General features: G+C 49.6%; 2 protein-coding genes across 4 annotated transcripts in view; one reads left to right on the top strand and one right to left on the bottom strand.

The window, feature by feature from the left end:
- The window catches only part of STAB2 (stabilin 2), a 143,652-nt gene extending 142,524 nt beyond the window's left edge, over nt 1-1,128 (top strand). For both annotated transcript variants that reach the window (XM_026499790.4, XM_057316261.1), the window contains one exon: nt 641-1,128. In XM_026499790.4, coding sequence (XP_026355575.2) covers nt 641-691 — 51 coding nt within the window. In that variant the 3' untranslated portion in view covers nt 692-1,128. The remainder of the gene's footprint in view (nt 1-640) is intronic.
- A 904-nt stretch (nt 1,129-2,032) lies between these two features.
- The window catches only part of NT5DC3 (5'-nucleotidase domain containing 3), a 59,404-nt gene continuing 43,463 nt past the window's right edge, over nt 2,033-17,973 (bottom strand). The window contains exons 12-14 of one of the 2 annotated variants that reach the window (XM_044384482.3): nt 14,490-14,630; nt 9,197-9,261; nt 2,033-2,351 (exon numbers count right to left, since the gene is read on the bottom strand). In XM_044384482.3, the coding sequence (XP_044240417.1) occupies nt 2,291-2,351; nt 9,197-9,261; nt 14,490-14,630 (267 nt within the window). In that variant the 3' untranslated portion in view covers nt 2,033-2,290. Of the gene's footprint in view, nt 2,352-3,007; nt 7,267-9,196; nt 9,262-14,489; nt 14,631-17,973 lie in introns of those variants that run through there. The other variant, XM_026499791.4, reaches the window with a different exon arrangement.

Here is a 17,973-nt window from a genome sequence, read left to right as displayed (position 1 = left end):
ACCACACACGTGTTCTCAGGGCACCTGGAGAAGAATTGTTTTAGGCTACTGGGAGGGGAGAAGTTTTCCTCCACCCTCTTAGGGCCACTGGCTGGATCTGAAAAGTAATCTGACAGATTCATAGGAAAAAAGCATCTCAACTTTATGGAAAGTCTCCATGTACCTGGGAGCCTTGCTGAGAGAATGAAGAGCCGAGGTGACCAGGGCAGGAAGTTTCCCATCTTCTATACAAAGAAACAATACATTTGTGAGGAACCGACAAGACAGGGCTTGGGGGAGTACGTGGTGGAGGAAGTAGGAAGATAAAGAATTTAACCAGGTTGTTTATACAGATTTCCTGGCCCCAATTCCTGTCTCTGGTAATCCGCGTCTTCCCTCCTGGTCCGGGGAGGGTTTCATGACCTGCTCGAAGGAAGAGGGGCAAGATGGGGAAGGTCAGAGTGACCATCCTACTTCTGCTGTTTTTTTCAAAAAAGTCCTTCCACTTAAGATCAATTGCCAAGGTGCCATATTTTGGGGTGGCGTGTTCTGAACCCCTTCACGGCCTCAGAGCAGGGGCCAGAAGGAATGCTCAGCCTAGAAAGATCCAGCAAGCAGAAGGGCCTGGGCCCGGAGTGTTTCAGAGACCTCTCTTTTCCAGGACACCGAAGACCGACAGCCGGACAACAATGACCCCCTGGGGGCGCTGTAAGGGCCCAGACCTGCTGCGACCAGCCACCCCCCTCGGCCACCTGCCCGCCCGCCAGAGCCTCCTCAAAAAGGCTGTCGACTGTGAATCTTCTGTACCAGCTGCCTTCTGGAAAGTAAGGTCCTTTCACATCTTGAAGTATGAAGCACTCAAGCCATACCTCATCTCTTTGGTTAATCTGGGGGATTGTTTTGTTTCTATGGGTGAGGGGCCATGTTAAGCCCACCCACCAACCCCAAGGGACTTGTCCCTCCACTGTCCTTCCTTTGTACCTTTACGTGGCACTTATTTTACATTCTCCCCAACACTACCTATGACCTTGTCTCCTTTCCCTGTTAGATTGTAAGCATCCAAAGGCAGGGACCTGCCTCATTCATCTTTGTATCTTGGGGTCTGGTACTTGCAATGTGCTCAATAAATGTTTATGGAAGAGAACTAAAGTCAATGGAACAAATCTGGTGTTTTGGGAAACAAAAATACTGTTTGCCACAGGAAGGGTCAAAGTTTGAAGGTAAAATCCACTTACTGGGGCTAATTAGGGCCTTTTCATTTAGCCAACACCTGCCTTATAAAGTCTTCTTTCTTAATTCTGTTTTGCTTATTTGTGTTTAAGAAGACATGACAATCACAACGAGACACCACTTCACACTCACTAGGGCGGCTAGAATCAAAAAGACAGATAATAACAAGTGTTGACAAGGATGTGGAAAAATCAGACCCCTCATACATTGCTGGGGCGGGGGGGGGAGTAAAATGGTGCAGCCACATGGAAAAGGTTTGTCGGTACCTCAAAAACTTAAACACAGTGTTACCACAAGATCCAGAAATTCCACTCCTCGGTGTATACCCAAGAGAAATGAAAAACATGTCCACATGATAACTTCTATAGGCATGCTCACAGCAGCGTTATTATTATTATAATAGCCAGAAAGCAGAAACGACCCAAATGTCCATCATCTTATGAATAAATCACCAAACGGTGGTATATCCCTACAGTGAAATCTCATTCCACCCTACAAGGGAACTAAGCACTGATGATGCCTGCCAACAACAGCGAGAGAAACTGAAAACGTCATAGGCTACGAAGGCAGACACAAAAGACCACATACTGTATGACTCCATCTATGTGAAATTTCCAGAATAGGCAAATTCACAGAAAAGAGATTAGTGATTGCCAGGGACAGGGAGTGATGAAAATGTTCTAGAACTTCCCAGTGGTGATACATGGACTCGGGACAGTTTTTTACTGTGCACGACTCTCCGAAGCAGTGCATGATGTTTACCACACCGGCCCCTGCCCTCAAAAGACCAGAAGTGCCCTTCCATCACCGTGACAACCAAGCACCCTCCAAACCCCCCACCGCACACCTCCAAATGGTCCCTAGGGGGCAGGACTGGCCAGCTTTGGGAATCCTTGCTGGGACAGAGAAGTGAAAGGTTGGGCTGTGCAGACCTCAGACTCTCCTTTTGGCCCAATAGCTGTTCCACATCCTCAGGGTTTTTGCTGAGTCAGGGGAGACATTCTGGAGGTCCCAGTGTCTTGTAAGCTTTTTCACAACTCCAGGCAAGGAAAGAAGTCCTAGTTTCTGGCAAAGGAACAGCTTACCGTCTCCTCTGGGACAACATGCCATGATGAACGCAATGCCATGTTTCTGGGAGATCGCTGCCCAAAAGAACGAGAGACAAATTCTGCAGTGAGTCCTCCGATACCACCATCACAGGGACAAACAGGCAGGCCATTGAAAGGAAGACCAGCAGGCTCCCCAGGGAGGGAGTGAATGAGACGGAGGTCCTGGCACATCGAGACATCAAGGACATGAAGGTGGTTAAACACATCTGCACACACATACACAGTTTTTTAAAAAATCAGCTCTTCAAAATATTTATAAATTTATCCAAAACCCAGTAGTGATTTGACTTCAGAGCACTCACTCTTAATTTAGTATTAGTCACTATCTTCTTCCCTTAAGACACGGCTTCCAATTTTTCGCTTTCCTGGCAATCTGATTGCGTGTGGATGACCATCTTCTCCTGGCTCTCAAAGAAGGAACTATGTGTGGGGGCACAGCAGTTCCGGGGGGCAGGGCGGTGTCTGCTGCCTACCTAAGTCTAAGCTCGTGCCCATTTTCCGTCTGTGCCTTAACTGGACAGTCTCCTGGCTCTGAAAACGAGCACGTGTGCTCTGCTGGGACAAAAGGGGTGAGAAATGAACCACACATCTTCCTCCCCTTCTCACCGGGGTGTTCTTTGTTGGGTACAGAATGTGAAACGGCTTTGCCACGAAAGCAACACAAAAACAGGCGACTTACAACGAACCGGACGACACAATTCAAACTTTTATTTGGCAAGAAGTTCAATCCTGTAACATAATGTCAACATTTAGAATAAATAGCAAATTCGCATCCAGAATAAATACTAAGTCTACCTAGGGCACATGTGTGGCGCCCCACACCGTACAGGCACACTCTGTCATTCTACTAAATACTTAGAACGCGGTTTCCTCGGGGTTCAAGCCTGCAGGACTGAAAAGGTACAGAAGTGCTGTAGCGGGTTGGCGGCCCTGGGAAGCAGAAGCTGAGATGAGGTTTGCATGCAGGACGAGTACGGGGGAGTGTTCTTGGGATCAACACCTGGGAATGGAAGAGAAGGAACGAGAAGGGAAGGACGCGGGGCTTGTGGGCTGGCGTTGGCTGCTCCAGGAAGGGGGTGTGACCTCGTCTGAGGCAGGGTTTTTCAGTGGGCGAGGCTCTCGAAAACGCCACCCGGCTGAGGACGGGGAGCCAGCAGCTGACCCAGCAGCTGGGGGGGTAAGTCCTTCGGTTCTGAAGGGTGTCCTGGGCAGCCAAGCCCATCCCCCCTATGAGCACAATCACCAGTCAGTGCAATGAGGGATGGTCAGCTAGCGCCCGAGCCTGGCGGTTCAGTGACACACGACAGTTACGCCATGTGCTAGAAACACTGGCCACAGCGGCACGGATGCCCAGAGAGCAGCTCTTAGGGGAGTGTGGCGCGCTCACCTACAGAACTTCTCTCCACCAGCCGCACGCAGCTCTGAGGTGGTCCATCTGCGTGCTTCTAGCAAGGTCATGGTGCCATGGCCACCGACACAAGCCACTGGAGCAGGAGTGCGCAAACTACGGCCGGAGAGCCAAACCTAGCCTGCAGCTGTCTTTGTAAGGCAGGTTGTGATGGAAAGCAGCGTGCCCGTGCCCAGAGCAGTGGTGACGGAAAATGGCCCACGAAGCTGCAAGGGCGTCCTCGCTGGCCCTTTACAGGCACCGCCGGCTGAACCCTGCACGAGAGACGCTTCACTCCCTTTCCTCGCCTTAACCCCCAGGGGTGTTAAAGGTTAGCTGAGCTTGAGGCCAGGCTCCCAAATGCTAATACATAGAGAGAGGGAGAAAGAGAGAAAACTGGTACAAAAGGAAATTAGTCTTAAGAGGGCAAAATATAGGCTCCCCAGTAGTTGAATAGGGCAATCAAGGAACCCTGCCTCTGGCCAAATGTAGTCTCAGCGCATTCTGGACAAGGGCCCCCAAGTGGGTCTTTGGCAGCAAATGAGCCCTCGGCACAGGGAATCAAGTCCAATATTTAGCACATTCTACTGATGAAAAGGCCTTTGGGAGAAAGAGAGAGAAAAGCCATTTAGCTCACCCAAAGCTAAATTAGTGAGGAGGGAAGATTACTTCTCATTTCTCCTTTGCAATAATTAAGAGGGCCAGTGCATTCAAAGCAACTACTCATTTAGTCTGAGATGTGCCCAAATCGGTAACAGGTGGTGTATTTACATAGCATTACTGGTGTGGCAGAAAAGGGAGCCGAAGAGAATTTTAAAAATTAAAAAAAAAAAAAAGAGAGACAGAAAGGCTATGTCAGGAGGAAAGAGGGAGCTCTAAGACAAGCTCCTAAAATATTTTAAAAGCCAAGTTTCATCTATAAAAGCAAGTGCAAAACTAGTTGTGCGGGCCCCTTCCATGGCAGTCTGCTCCCGGTACCACGAGCCTCGCTGAGCCGCCGTGGCCGGTCGGACCGTCCCTGCACCACCAGTCCAACCGATGCGAAAAACAGGAGGTGTTTTTCAACGTGCAAATCCATTTTATTCTGTTCACTTTCCAAACTGATTTTTTAAATGGTAGAAAACAGACTCCGTTCCCTTGTGCCACTGCGCCTCCCTCAGCGTGCACCGCAGAGAACGGGAAAGAACAAAATGCCAGTGCAGTATGCCAAATCCCAGCCGAGTCGCGACGGTCACGATCTATCTTGACCGAGCACACACAGGAAGCATACCTCTGTCTGTCCTTCCCGTGGACACGGCCGCCCCGACCCGTGTGGCTGGCCCTGGCGTGGGTTCAGTCCGCCAGGTGCCTGCTCCGTGGGCCCGGCTCAGACGGATGCCAGGCTTCTGCTATGTGGCCTGTCTCAATACTGCCATGTTCAGTGGCCCAGAGGCTGAAATCTTAATTGGTAATGTGTTGTTAATTCATTATCCATTCCGAGAAAAATCTATTTCTCCCCCAAGGCTTGGGTCACCAACCTCGCTCTCTGTAAAAGCAGTTTTAAAAACAGTGCTGCCTCATTCTTGAGTAAACAAGACACCTTGTAACTGGCACCGAGGAGACATCAATGACTATCTGATGAGATTAAAACTGGGGGGGGGGGGGCTTTTTTACTTCCTCACTCAGCTTCTCCAGGCAGAGACTCCAAAGCCAAGAGCACAGCCTGTCTGCCGAGGGCCCCAACAGCAGGCACTTCTGGGCATCCACCTGCACCCATTAAATGCCCGTCTCCGACACCCTCTGATGCTTAACCACATAGGAGCTAACACTCAGCAAACAAAATGCCTACCCCATCCCCGAAAAGGAACAGGCTACTGTGTTTATAACAAAATTTAGAAGTAAAAAAAGTGGCCGAATCGGGCCTCCTGGGTCTAAAGGGCATTACGCTCGGCATCACAAAGGAAGCGGGTAACTCACTTCATCTGTGCACCGTGGCAGGCAGTCTACGGAACCCCAAGCCAAAACTTCATCGACAGCTGGTTCCGACACACTGAGCACAACAAAATGCTGAATAAGCGAGCACTCTCCACCAGTCCCGTTTCTTGACCCTGCCATCCGCATCCACTGGGGACAAGCCTGCGTGCCACTCGCCTTGTCCTTAGGAGTGAGATGCTACATCAGCCCGTTCCAAAGTCTCTTCCTCGCTTCCACTGCCCTTTAACCTCTCCCATCTTCAACACACACCTAAGGAAATCCACCACACTCCCAAAACAGCCACACAAACACGGCAGGGAGGAGGGCTACGGGGAGGACAGGGCCACCTCCTCCGCCCGGCGGGTCACGCAGATGTTTTACCAAGATTCCAACACTACCCCGCAGGGGGCAGGGAGGCGCATTTCATCACAGGACATTTTTTTGTCTGCTTCATTTTCTGTCCTCCAGTGGGCACGCCAAACCAACAGTGGCGTTGGTGGCATTTTCAGGGGGATAAACGCCCGGGGAGCCCAGCACAAACGCGCCGGCTCTTCTGACCTGCTTGTTTCTCGCCCCTGGAGTCTACACCGTCTGTGCCGCGAGCTGGGCAGCAAAGCAGAGCTCTTCCCTCCTCGCCCTCCTTCCCTGGGGAAGGAGTGACCGCCCATCACCTGCGACACCACCGCTGTTCCCGGGCTTGGGCATGGGGCAGGACCCGGGAGCGGCTGCTGAGGACAAGCACGGCTCAAGGACTCGCAACGGCTCGTGTTCTTTCACAGAAGACTTTGCAGGGAGGCTGAGTCTCCCTGCGAGGGACGCACCGGGACGCCAAAGCCCTAGGGTCACATGCCGTGGGAGCCACCTCTGCTCCTCCCTGCCGTGCGATGCTATCACGGGGCTCACGGACTCCTCCGCCAGCCTTCCGCGAGCTGGTCACTGTCGCACGGCACGGTGCCCCTGCGGTCCCCAGAGCGCCGCCCGTGAGCGGTCAGCCCGTTTTCCACGGCAGAGTCAAGCGCAGTGTCGCCCCTTCAGCGGCTGGAATCGCGAGATGGCATCAAGGGTCTCACCTGGCCCAGAAACACGGACACCCGTGCCGGCACCCCGGTAAACAAGAAGGCTGCTCGCAGGGCTTCCGTCGGAAGCTCGCCGCTCAGCCCGCCGAGAAACGCCAAGGCGGGACGGGTGGGCTGCCAGCTTCTGTCAACGGGGAAGGCGTCTCCGTAGGGTAATAAACATCAAAGGCGTATTTGCATCGTCTCCAAAAGCAACGCTCACTTGCACACAAGTCCACCGCACCGCGCCAGCCAGTGCGGGTTGTCCCGGCCTCTGGCTTTTCCCGCAGGTGGCCCCGGTTACTCGGCGTGGGCCTCCTGCAGCAGGGGGAGGCTGAAGGCGGGGGCGCTGTCCGGCCAGGCGGGCAGCTCGTGCTGCAGCGGCGTCCTCCGCGGGTAGAACGTGTGGCTGACGTCGTAGTTGAGGAGGCAGCTCAGAGACGCCATGTAGATGTCGGCAAAGCGTGACAGGCGCCTCAGGAAGTAGGTCGGGTTCTGGTCTGTGCGGAACAAGCTTCCAAACTGGGTGTTGAAGAAATTTTTGGTCATTTCTCTGAAGAAGCAAGAAAAGAGCAAAGCAACAGAGAACGATTCAGAAGAGTCTCTTTTGAAGTGAATGGAATCAAAATCACCTTTTTACGTGTACGGGACTCCTCCGAAAGAGAATCCGCCTAGGGCAGCCGCAGCCCCTGCTCGGAACCGGTCCCCCATCCGCTCATCAAAACGGCTCCGACCGCACTTCCCCCTTAGGCCACCCCGAGAGCAGGGCGCAGGCTCGTCCGTGTGGATGCCCCTCCACGCAGACCCGTCGCGTTTTCCAAGCCAAAACAGAGGCGGCAGGACAAGGGTACGCGGACGGATGCAGAATGTTCTCAGGGTCCAAATCGCCCTCATCTACAGAATGGGATCGAGACCCCCTTTCTACGTGGTTATCGTGAGAACTCAGTAAGAGAAGTAAAAGCATAGGAGACACTCAAAAGTACTCTGATATCTGGGAAAGTAAGGATTATTTTGTAGTGATGTAAATAAATCTCCATTATCCGTTACACAGCTCCGCGCGCCTCACTGACTCTTCGAGGCCCAGGGGACAGCATTTGGCAAGGCTGCTCACCCCTGCCCCAGGCTCTAAGCCCCTGCAGGTGTGCGTCTGTGTGGAAACCAACGCGCCATCACACACACACAGGATATGCGCACCATCTGACGGCTGGGACCTCTCCACTCAGAACAGTCCAGCAAAATGGATAAATACCACCTGACTGTGATATCAGTCACAAACACGGCAGAAAATGTAACCAGGTACACACTGTGTGACACAAGCCACTAGCTGGTAGCAGCCGTCTGTCCAGTAGATGGTGATGGCAGATGCTGTGACAACCAGAGTAGAAAATTTTAGAAACTCCATTAGGTCTGCAAGTGGAGCAACATAAATGGTTTCCACACTTTTCGTGAAAAATCTCATTAAGATGTGACGGGGCTGGAGACCGAAATCCAAAACAGAATCTCTGATGGTGGAGCGGCTCCTTCATCGGACAATCTGCGATTCCTGGGGTAGCGCCCGGGCCCAGCCTTTGGGGGCACGGGGCCTGAAGTCCAATCACACCATATGCCTCCCCTCACCCTCTCACGCAACATTTTTATACCAACATTAGAATAAGAATCAAATCAGAATGAGCCCCAGGCAGCCAACACCAAGAGGGAGGAGGAAGGACTGAATTCAATACGGCTGTGGTCTCTGCACCACCAAGGGATGACTCTGTCCCCTGTCCACACTGTTCCCCCCAAGCAGCCTGTCCACTGCTCAGAGGCCAGAACCCAGGCAGTGACCACTCCTTCCAAACCCTAGAGATGGCCAGGCCCCGCAGAAGGGAAGTCACGGGCAAGAGCAGAAATGGTCATACAAACAGTGTCTTCCTTCTTAAGGAAGACGACTGTCCATGGGCCTCTTTCGGACACCTGTTCCCTTAAGATGCCCACCCGCCAAACTTACCAGACAGCAGGTGGGCTCTGCTCACCAGTAAACATCCTGATACAGAGATGTTTACATATGCTCATATATCCCTGGTGACAAAGCAGCAGCTGGGCAGCTGGAGCCCTAAGAATTCACGGGGCTTCTGAGCCCACCTCCCATGCCGTCCCGGGGGCCACCCTGGGCAGCCGGCATGACCTGCGCCTGGGCCACCAGCTGCGCAGATGCCACGTCAAGTGGGCAGGAGGAGGGAGGGGAAGGAGCAGCCCCTTCAACCCTGGCATTCAAAGGCAAGGGCAGGAGGTTTGAGAAAGGTCACCGCTGCCTCAAGTTAATGTCACACGCCCCCCTCTCCCCCAACGGCAGCCATGCCTAGTTGTGGCTACAACACGACATCATGGTCCCATTCACACGTGGCAGCTAAAAAAAGGAGGGCTGCCTTGGGCCAGCGCTGGGGACAGCATGCGGGCGCAGACAGGGTGGCGGGCTCGCCGCATTCAAAACAGGCCCCTCTTACCTCATCTCCTTTCTTTCCTTTTTCCACTCCTGCAACACCAGCTGTGACTCGGCGTCTCTGTGAACCTGCAGGACACAAGCTAATCACTGAGGCTGCTCTGGCTGCAGATAAGCTCATGAGGTTTTAAGAATTTTTTAACGGGCAGCTCTTCTCGGAAGAATTGTATTCTTTTAGGTCGAAGGCATTTGTGAAAGAACACATTTTCAGATTCCTGGCTGCAGTCCTGCCTTCTTCACCAAAACAAAAGTTTGGAACGTCCAACACTAGAAACGTGGCTTAACAAATGGAGAGGGAACATTATGAACCTACTAAACAAGGCCCCTATTAAACTGGAGCTATTACAGTAGTAGTAAAGGCATATGTGTGTGTAATACATATGTGTGCAGTGTGTCCATCACACACGTGTACCACATACATGAACACACGCTTCCTGACCACCACCTACTGCACGCAAAACGGCAGGTAAGTGGAGCGAGCAGGTGTAACGCTAAACCTCAAACTGCAGGCATGTCAAAATACGTGTATATATTTGGCAATGAACATGGAAATTTTTCTTCAATTTGTGCAAGGAAAGCAGGATCATAAACGGTTTTAATATTTACCCTTGATGTTCTATTATCCTTTTAAAGTGTTCAAGAGAAAATAATTGTTTCATGAAAGACAAGAAGGCAGAGCACCTCAACCAGATGGAGAAGCAGAGAATTCTCCAGCTGGGCTGAAATGTGAGCAAAAGGCAAGAAGAAAAAGGACAACTGCCCACAACCTAACAAACGGAACCTCACAAGTCTCCCGTGGCTGAACAGAAACGTCCCCGCCAGGGTCAGAAGCGCACGGGACACGTGGGGCTCCCTGTGATTCGTGCTCACAGGAACGGCCTTAGAACCCGGAGGAAAGCACCTGACAAGCAAACCACCTGCTTCCCACGTGGGAGCCAAGGCCGTCTGTTTACTGCCTCTGCCCCGCTCAACAGTTTGGCTGGCAGTCTCCTGCGAGAACCTCCGCCACTCACACAAACCCAGTGCGGACCGAGCTTGCACTCGGGACGCCCAGCCCAACACCACTGCCTACGCCAGCGGAAAGCAGCCGCCAGCGGATGACCCCTGGCTGGGTGGCACTGGGAGCATGGGAAGATGGCGCCAACGCTTCTGGGGGTGCTGACGGAGGCTCTGTGAACGCGGTTTTAATTAGTTTTCACATTTTAATCCAGAAGTTACTCACTATAGAACTGAGGCTCTACAAAATACATGACTAGATCAGAAAAGGGAAAATGTGTTGGGCACCACAACAAATTTCTATACACACACACACACACACACACACACACACACACACACGTACATGCACAGCTGTATGGAGCACCTGCTATGTGCCCAGCATTGTGCCTGATGCTGAAGATACAACAGAGGACAAGACAGAGGCCCCTCCGTGGGGTACGCCTAGGTAAACAGACCGTGACAAAGACGACGTGACACCCGTGACACCACAGAGAGTGAGGAGTCAGTCCGTGAGCGGGAACCCCCACCTCTGCCCACACACCCTTCTCAGCCCATGAACTAGGCACCTACGTCCTGTCCAAGCAGGAGGGAGAGATGTCTGCTTCCTCGCTCTGCCCCTAAATGCAGGACAGGAGAGTCTCTGGTGACAGGCGTAAGGATTACCAAAGTTAAGCTACCCGCACTCCCTTTCTGAAACTAGCTGCCATCGGGCACGTGAATTGCCCTTTCCGCTCCTGCCCTGCAGGTGGGCCCCCACCCCAGGGTAAGCTCTGCAGGCTTGAAGGGCCACCTTGGGTCTCCCGGGTCAAGGCACATTCTCCAGCTCTTCTAGAGACGGAGCAGACACCACGTGCCCCACTCTGTCCTCCTGGGACCCTTTCTCCCCTATTTGCCATCACTGCCGGAAGCTCAGCCTCCTCACCTGGCGCCCCCCCAACAGTATTTGTACATGCTCAAGTCTTTCCCATTTAAAAAAAAGAAAAAGGCCATTTTTCCTCTTTTTCCACCAGAAGCCCACACCTGAGGCTGACCACATCTTTGGTCCCGATCATTAATTAGCATGGTCAGCTCCACACTCCCCCCTGCGGCACCAGCCCTCCCGCCCAGTGTGAGCCGGGGCGCTGCAATCCAGCCGCCCCCCAGCCTCCACCAGGGGAGGCCATGTCCGGCCCACCAGCCGTTTTTCCCATCGGCTTCCGAGCTGAAGAGTAAGTTCCTTTCTAAATGGTCGGGGGGTGTGGGGAATCAAAGGAAGAACAATATTATGACACACGAAAACGATAAAAAATTCACAGTTCGGTGTCCACCAACAAAGCCACAGGGACACAACCACACCCGGTCGTTTACACATCATCCACGTTGTCCAGGGCTGCTTCTGGGCTGCAAGCACAGCTAAGCAGCGGTGACAGATGGCTTGGCCCACACAGCACGACATACTGACTGACCTGGCCCTTTGCAGAAATTGGCCAACCCCTGAGCTAAATGTGGTTGTGACACGATAACCCGGGAAGACTCTGTACCACCATCAACCACATCGTTCTGGACCACACTTCGAGGCTAGTCAACAGAACTACCTTTACTCTTGACAGTTACTTTCTCAAAGCCAAAATTATATACTTATATTTAATTCATCAGATTTGGCTCCGGACGACACTCTGCTGGCTTCGCCAACAAAAATACCAAACCCAACCTCCGAGGACAAATTCTCTTCAGAAAACAGTCCAAATAATGTACTACATTTCTGAAAATAATCCCCAAAGGGGAGTTTCTAGAAATATGTGACACAGGATCACTGGAATAATGGAGCTTTTCAGGTGAACATGGGGGCAGCAGGGCGGGTGGAAAGAGAACAGGAAGAACATGAGAGGTGACACTTGTTTGGATTTTTTTTTCATTATCTGCCATACTTCTATCCTTGTGAGTCTAACTGGACAGAAAGCTGTAGAAGTGTTAGAGCCCGAGGTGACATGTGGAAGTTACGACTCCAGAGCCAGACCGTGCAGGTCTACACCCCAGCATCGCCCCTTATTTGCACAAGTTATTCTCCTTCTCTGTGCCTCAGGTTATTCATCTGTAAGGTGGGGGTGTTCGTCTCCCCTTCAAAGAGTTGTTTTGAGAAAGAAATGAACATAAAGCCCTCAGCATCTGGAAGAGCATCTAGAATATGATATCTAGAACATGGTATCTAGAACGTGGTGTCTAGAACATGGGTCCTACAGTGTTGTGTCTAGAGCATGGTTCTAGAACGTGGTGTCTAGAACATTTCTAAATAGCTTGGTTCTGCTATTCATGAACTCTGGAATTCAGGATAAGTGACTTGTCCTTCAGACTCCATTCCCTCCCCTGTACAATGAGGGTGACAACTTGAATGGTAATTCCCTCTTCTTCCTGCCCCAACCTCACCCCTTATATAATTATTTCCAAAGTCAGAGAAATATTTTTAGCACTTCCATTCTCGAAAACACACACTCCTTAATCATCAAACTTTTTATACAGGTCAGAGAGAGGAAAACAAAAAAATTATCCTCAAAGCTAAAATGTAGTGACATGGGGCACCTGGGTGGCTCAGGTGGTTGAGCAACCAGCCCTTGGTTTCGGCTCAGTTCATGATCTCAGGGTGGTGAGATCAAGTCCTGCATGGGTGGAGGGGAAGGTCTACACTCAGCAGGGAGTCTGCTTGAAGATTCTCTCCCTCTGTCCCTCCTCCACTCTCATGCAAGCACATGTGGACATGCACAGACTCTCTAAAATAAATAATTTTTTTTTAATTTTTAAAATAACATGTGGTGACACCAGCCACATGCAGATTGTGTGTGTGTCCGCCCAGCTGCCACCATCACAGAGAGACAGCACCCGAGGGAAGGAGTCGCTGCCACACCTGAGATTTCTAAACCTAAGAGCAGGGAGGCACTTTGACGTCGTGCTCAAAGTCATGGACTTGGGCATCACACAGCCTTAAGTTCAAGTTCTTGCTTTGTCATTTTATGACCTCAGACATGTTGCCTGACTTCTCAAACACCCAGTATTCTTATTCTAAAGTGAAAAAATTGTACCTGCCTGCAAAGGAGAGCCGGGACTCTGAAGGACTCATGTGTGTGGGCGCGGCGTCTGGCATGTGAAAAGTAACTACTATTATTGCCTGACCTATGTACAGACTTGAAGCTATGTTAACCCAGAATGGATGCCTCGTATTTTTAGAAAATCACCTCACAGATAAACATGGTAAGGGGAACATCGCAGATCCTCATCACAGACCAGCCAAGAACTCATGTGGGCAGAGCACGCTGGAAGCAAGGCCTGGGGGACGTGCGCGGTCCCATGCTCTGGAATGTGTGGGTCCCGGAGCAAGGGCCTGGCTGGTCACTCCTCACGGCTCTGCCTGAGCTCACGGCCAGCTACCTCCACAAGGGCTGCCAGCTGGGCCAGGCCAGGCAGTTCCCTGCCCATTCCCAAAGTGGGCTGGCAGACTATGGGTCACAGGCTGTGGCCAGAAGCTACAGGGGTGTTAGCCAAGAGAGTGGGCATCGTGCCCCTTGCCCTAAAAGAGCACTCACGCTGGGATGACTGCAGGCCAGCTCAGCTGAACCAAGCAGGAAGCAAGGTGTCTCAGGAGACTGGCAGTGGGTCACAGAGACAAGAGAGGGGCAGCTTTTGCGGGTCGGAAAATCACCAAAAACAACATTCCTCACTGACTGTCCAAAACTGGCTACGTAACACAAAGAAAATACTGCCACCGAACTCCAGTGAGCCAGCAAACTGTAGGTATTGTCTTCAAAGTCAAACGGAGGCTGCATGCAGAGAGGGTGACTTTTGCTTTGAGACCCTCTCCGGTAAGCTGTGATGCCTAGCCTGAGGTATTCATCCCACGGGACCCTTCATTTTACAGATGGGGAAACTGAGGCCCAGAAAGGACAAGTCCCACAGCAGGCCAAAGGCAGAAGCAGGACTAGCCCCACACATCAGCAGAGGTTCCCGAACCCCACTAACCCACAGGACATCTCCCAAGAGAGCTTTAGTGGGGAAGCGGGGACACGGTATTTCCACCGACAGGGGAAGCTACACAGACACCTGCTGATATGCCCTCCTCTAAATGAATTCGCAGGGCATTTTGAAAGCTCTCTTCCGGGAAGCTGGCAGAGGCTCTCAGGGGCAAAATAACCCCAGGAGCTACTCTGCAGGATGCTGTACACCTCATACTTTATAACCCCAATTAAAAAAGAAAATATCTGAAATAACTTTGATTAGTGGACTAACTTCAGACTTAAAGAAAAAGGAGGAGAGAGAAAAAAATCCCAAACCTGCATCTGTTCCAATAACCCGGTCAGGGTCTGCAGCCAGGTCATGGTCTGAATGTATTGCTCCGTGTTCATGATCCTGAGCTCGGATCTCAGCTCCGGGATAATCGCACCAGTTCGCCAGCCATGCTTCAAAGTCAAATCCTGATCACAAAAATCACAACAAGTCAACATGCATCTCGACAGAATTTAAACCATCTCGTTCCCTTTCCCAGATGCAAGAGGCATCCGCCGAATTACTTCATTGTAATGGTTAGTTATTAACCAAGCCAAATTCAGTGAATTACATTTAATTAAAACCAAGTCAGCCCCAGGCTTTGACCATTACACCCAAAGAAAGTTTCTGTTCTGGAAATAACTGCTGTGAATCACAGTCCCTGCAGAAACACAGGGTCTGAAATCATTATAATCATTAACCATGGTCCGTAAAACAACAGTTAGGTCAGGGGCAGAAAGAAGCTCCACCGAAAAGCCACTGGAGGTCTTCATTCAATCCGTCCACAGACCACTGGGGAGCACCTACTGTGTGCGGGGCCTTGTGGGTTATGGGGAATTACAGAATCTCAGACTTGGAATGACCCTACAACACAGACATACATGATCACATTTTTCATTCCAAATATAGTAATCTCATGATTTGACAATAAGCCAGAATATCTGTCAACAGATACATCCTGGGAAATCTAAGATATACAATCACCATACTAAGTGAACATTCATTTTCTCATTTGGCAAATATTTATCCAATACTTCTAAATGCCAGGCCCTGTTCTAGCCAATGAGGATAAAACAATGAAAAAAAACCTGACAAAACCCTGCCCTCATGGGAAATACAGGCAAAAAATAGGCAAGTAAATATACAAAGGCAGGCGATGATAAATACAATGGTCAAATAACAAGCATAAAAAGGAAAAAAGTTACCATTGTATATAAAGTGGTTATAAAAACCAGGCCAATAAAATGATGTTCGAGCAGAGATCAGAAGGGAAGGAGAGTGAAAGTATGCAAATGTGTGGGAGAACAATTCAGGCTGAAAAAAACAGTAGGTGCAAAGGCCCTGGGGCAGGAACATGCTGGGGTAGGGGGCGTGGAGGTAGAGTTTTAAGGGAATAGCCAGGCAGGGAGCCTACAGCAGAGTAGGAGAGGGCAGAGTCAGGTCCTGCCTTCAGAGAGGTAGGCTGGAGAAGGATAGATCAAGCAGCACCTTGCAGGAAACAGTAGGAAATCAGGTTTTTACTCTGAAGAATAAAGGAAAGCTTTGAGGTTTTAAGGAATAAAGTGGTATAAGGTATACAATTTTAAAAGTTCACTGGCTACTCACCTAAAGCCAGAATCCCTGCTCCATAAGTGCTAAGGATATTTATTGCCTACCTTCTTCACCCATTGAAATTTTTTACACCTTTCAGTATTTCTCCTTCTCCTATAATATATAAAAACCTACAGCACAACCTTTTTAAATACTCCCAATGGTGGCAAACTTTTGAAGGTGGCTTTTATTTCTGAAAATAAGTAAAAAGTCATCTGCAACATTCCCAAGAATAAAGTACGTGATAATAAATTACTAATAATAAAACTGATTCTCTTCTGTGCGTCAACCTGGCTCTCAAATCTATCCCAAAGGGGCACCCAAATGTGTTCTGAGAAACAGCAGCAACATTAGAAGTATCTACATTCTCAAGGTAACTCCCTTGAAGGATAATGTGCTTTGCCACATAATTTCTGACATGTTAGTTAATGAATTGATCTTACCGCTTTATAACAGTGGTTTTCAAACTTTGGCATGGGATCCAACTATATGCTCCAAGAGATTCTATTTATTTATTTGTTTGTTCGTTTGTTTGTTTTTAAGCAATCGCTACACCCAATGTGGGAGTCAAACCTACAACCCCAAGATCAAGAGTCACATGCTTCACCAACTGAGCCAGCCAGGCATCCCTCCAAGAGATTCATGGTAGATCTAAGGACACACATAGATTGAAAGGATTAAAGAGAGACTCCATAAAAATAGTAGCCAAAAGAGAGCAGGGATGCTATGCTAATTTCAGGCAAAACAGACCTTAAAAACTGTCACAAGACACAAAGAACGACATTATATAATGATAAAAGGTCAATTCACCAAGAATATAGAACAGTTCCAAGCATATACACACCAAACATCAGAGCTTCACCATACATGAAGCAAATACGAACAGAACTGAAGGAAACAATAGTCAGCTCTGCGGTAACAGCAGGAGACTTCAACAGTCCACATTCTACAACAGAAAAACCACCAGACAGAAGACAACGCATCAGGAAATATAGGACTTGAACAACAATGAAGACAAGCAGACCTCACAGACATGTGCAGCACACGCCACCCAACGAAATCCGAAGGCACGTTTTCCTCCATGCTCATGAAACAGTCTCCAGGACAGACCTGATGTTAGCCCCCGAAACAAGTCGTAACAAATTTTAAAATCATACAAAGTATCTTTACTAATCACAGGAGTGAAGCTAGAGATCAACAGCAGAAGGAAAACCTGAAAAGTTCACAAACATATGGGAATAAAAGAACACCCTCTTAAACAATGAGTCAAAGAAGAAATCACAAGAGAAATGAGAAAATACCCTGTGCCAAATTTAAATGCAAACACACACACGACATAACAACACCTACGGGATGCAGCAAATGCAGTACTCAGAGGGCAATTTATAGCCATACACACGTACAATGAAAAAAAAAGTCCCAAATTAACAATCGAACTTTACACCATAAGGAACCAAAAACAAAAAAACAAACAAAAACCCAGAACACTCAAATTACTAAAATCAGAAATTTAAGTAGAGACAATACTACCAATTCTACAGAAATAAAAAGAACTGTAAAAGCTACAAACTACTGTGCACCAACAACCTGAAGAACCTAGATGACATTCCCAGAAACACACAACCCACCAAGCCTGACTCATGAAGAAACAGGAAATCTGAAAAGACCTCTAACGAGTACAGAGATTAAATCAGTAATCAGAACCCTTCCCATGATGAAAAGCCCAGGACCAGAGAGACGGTTTCACTGGTGAATTCCTCCAAACATTTAAAGAGGAATTAACACCAATCCTTCTCAAACTCTTCCAAAAACTGAAGAGGTGGGATCACTTCCTAACTTGTTCTGAGGGCAGTATTACCCTGATATCAAATTTTAGTGTAAAAAGCTGTTTAAAACACAGATGGTTAGCCCCACCAGAGTTTCTGACTCAGCAGTCTGATGTGAGGCCTGAGAAACTGCATTTCTAACAAGTTTCCCAGGTGATGCTGATGTCGCAGGGACCACACTTGAAGAAACTACTACCTGGTGAGCACCTCTCATAATACTAGGACCTGGACGTGTGTGTGTGCCTTCATGGGGCCCTGTACCCACATACCTCCAGGGCAGCACACAGTTATCTCAGCAAGGCCCAAAGACCACTTAGCAAGAGGCAAATGTCCATGACACTATGTCACTTGGCCA

The sequence above is a fragment of the Ursus arctos genome, unplaced genomic scaffold (assembly GCF_023065955.2).
Source record: "Ursus arctos isolate Adak ecotype North America unplaced genomic scaffold, UrsArc2.0 scaffold_21, whole genome shotgun sequence".
NCBI lineage: Eukaryota > Metazoa > Chordata > Mammalia > Carnivora > Ursidae > Ursus > Ursus arctos.
This window is presented reverse-complemented; position numbering and strand designations above follow the sequence as displayed.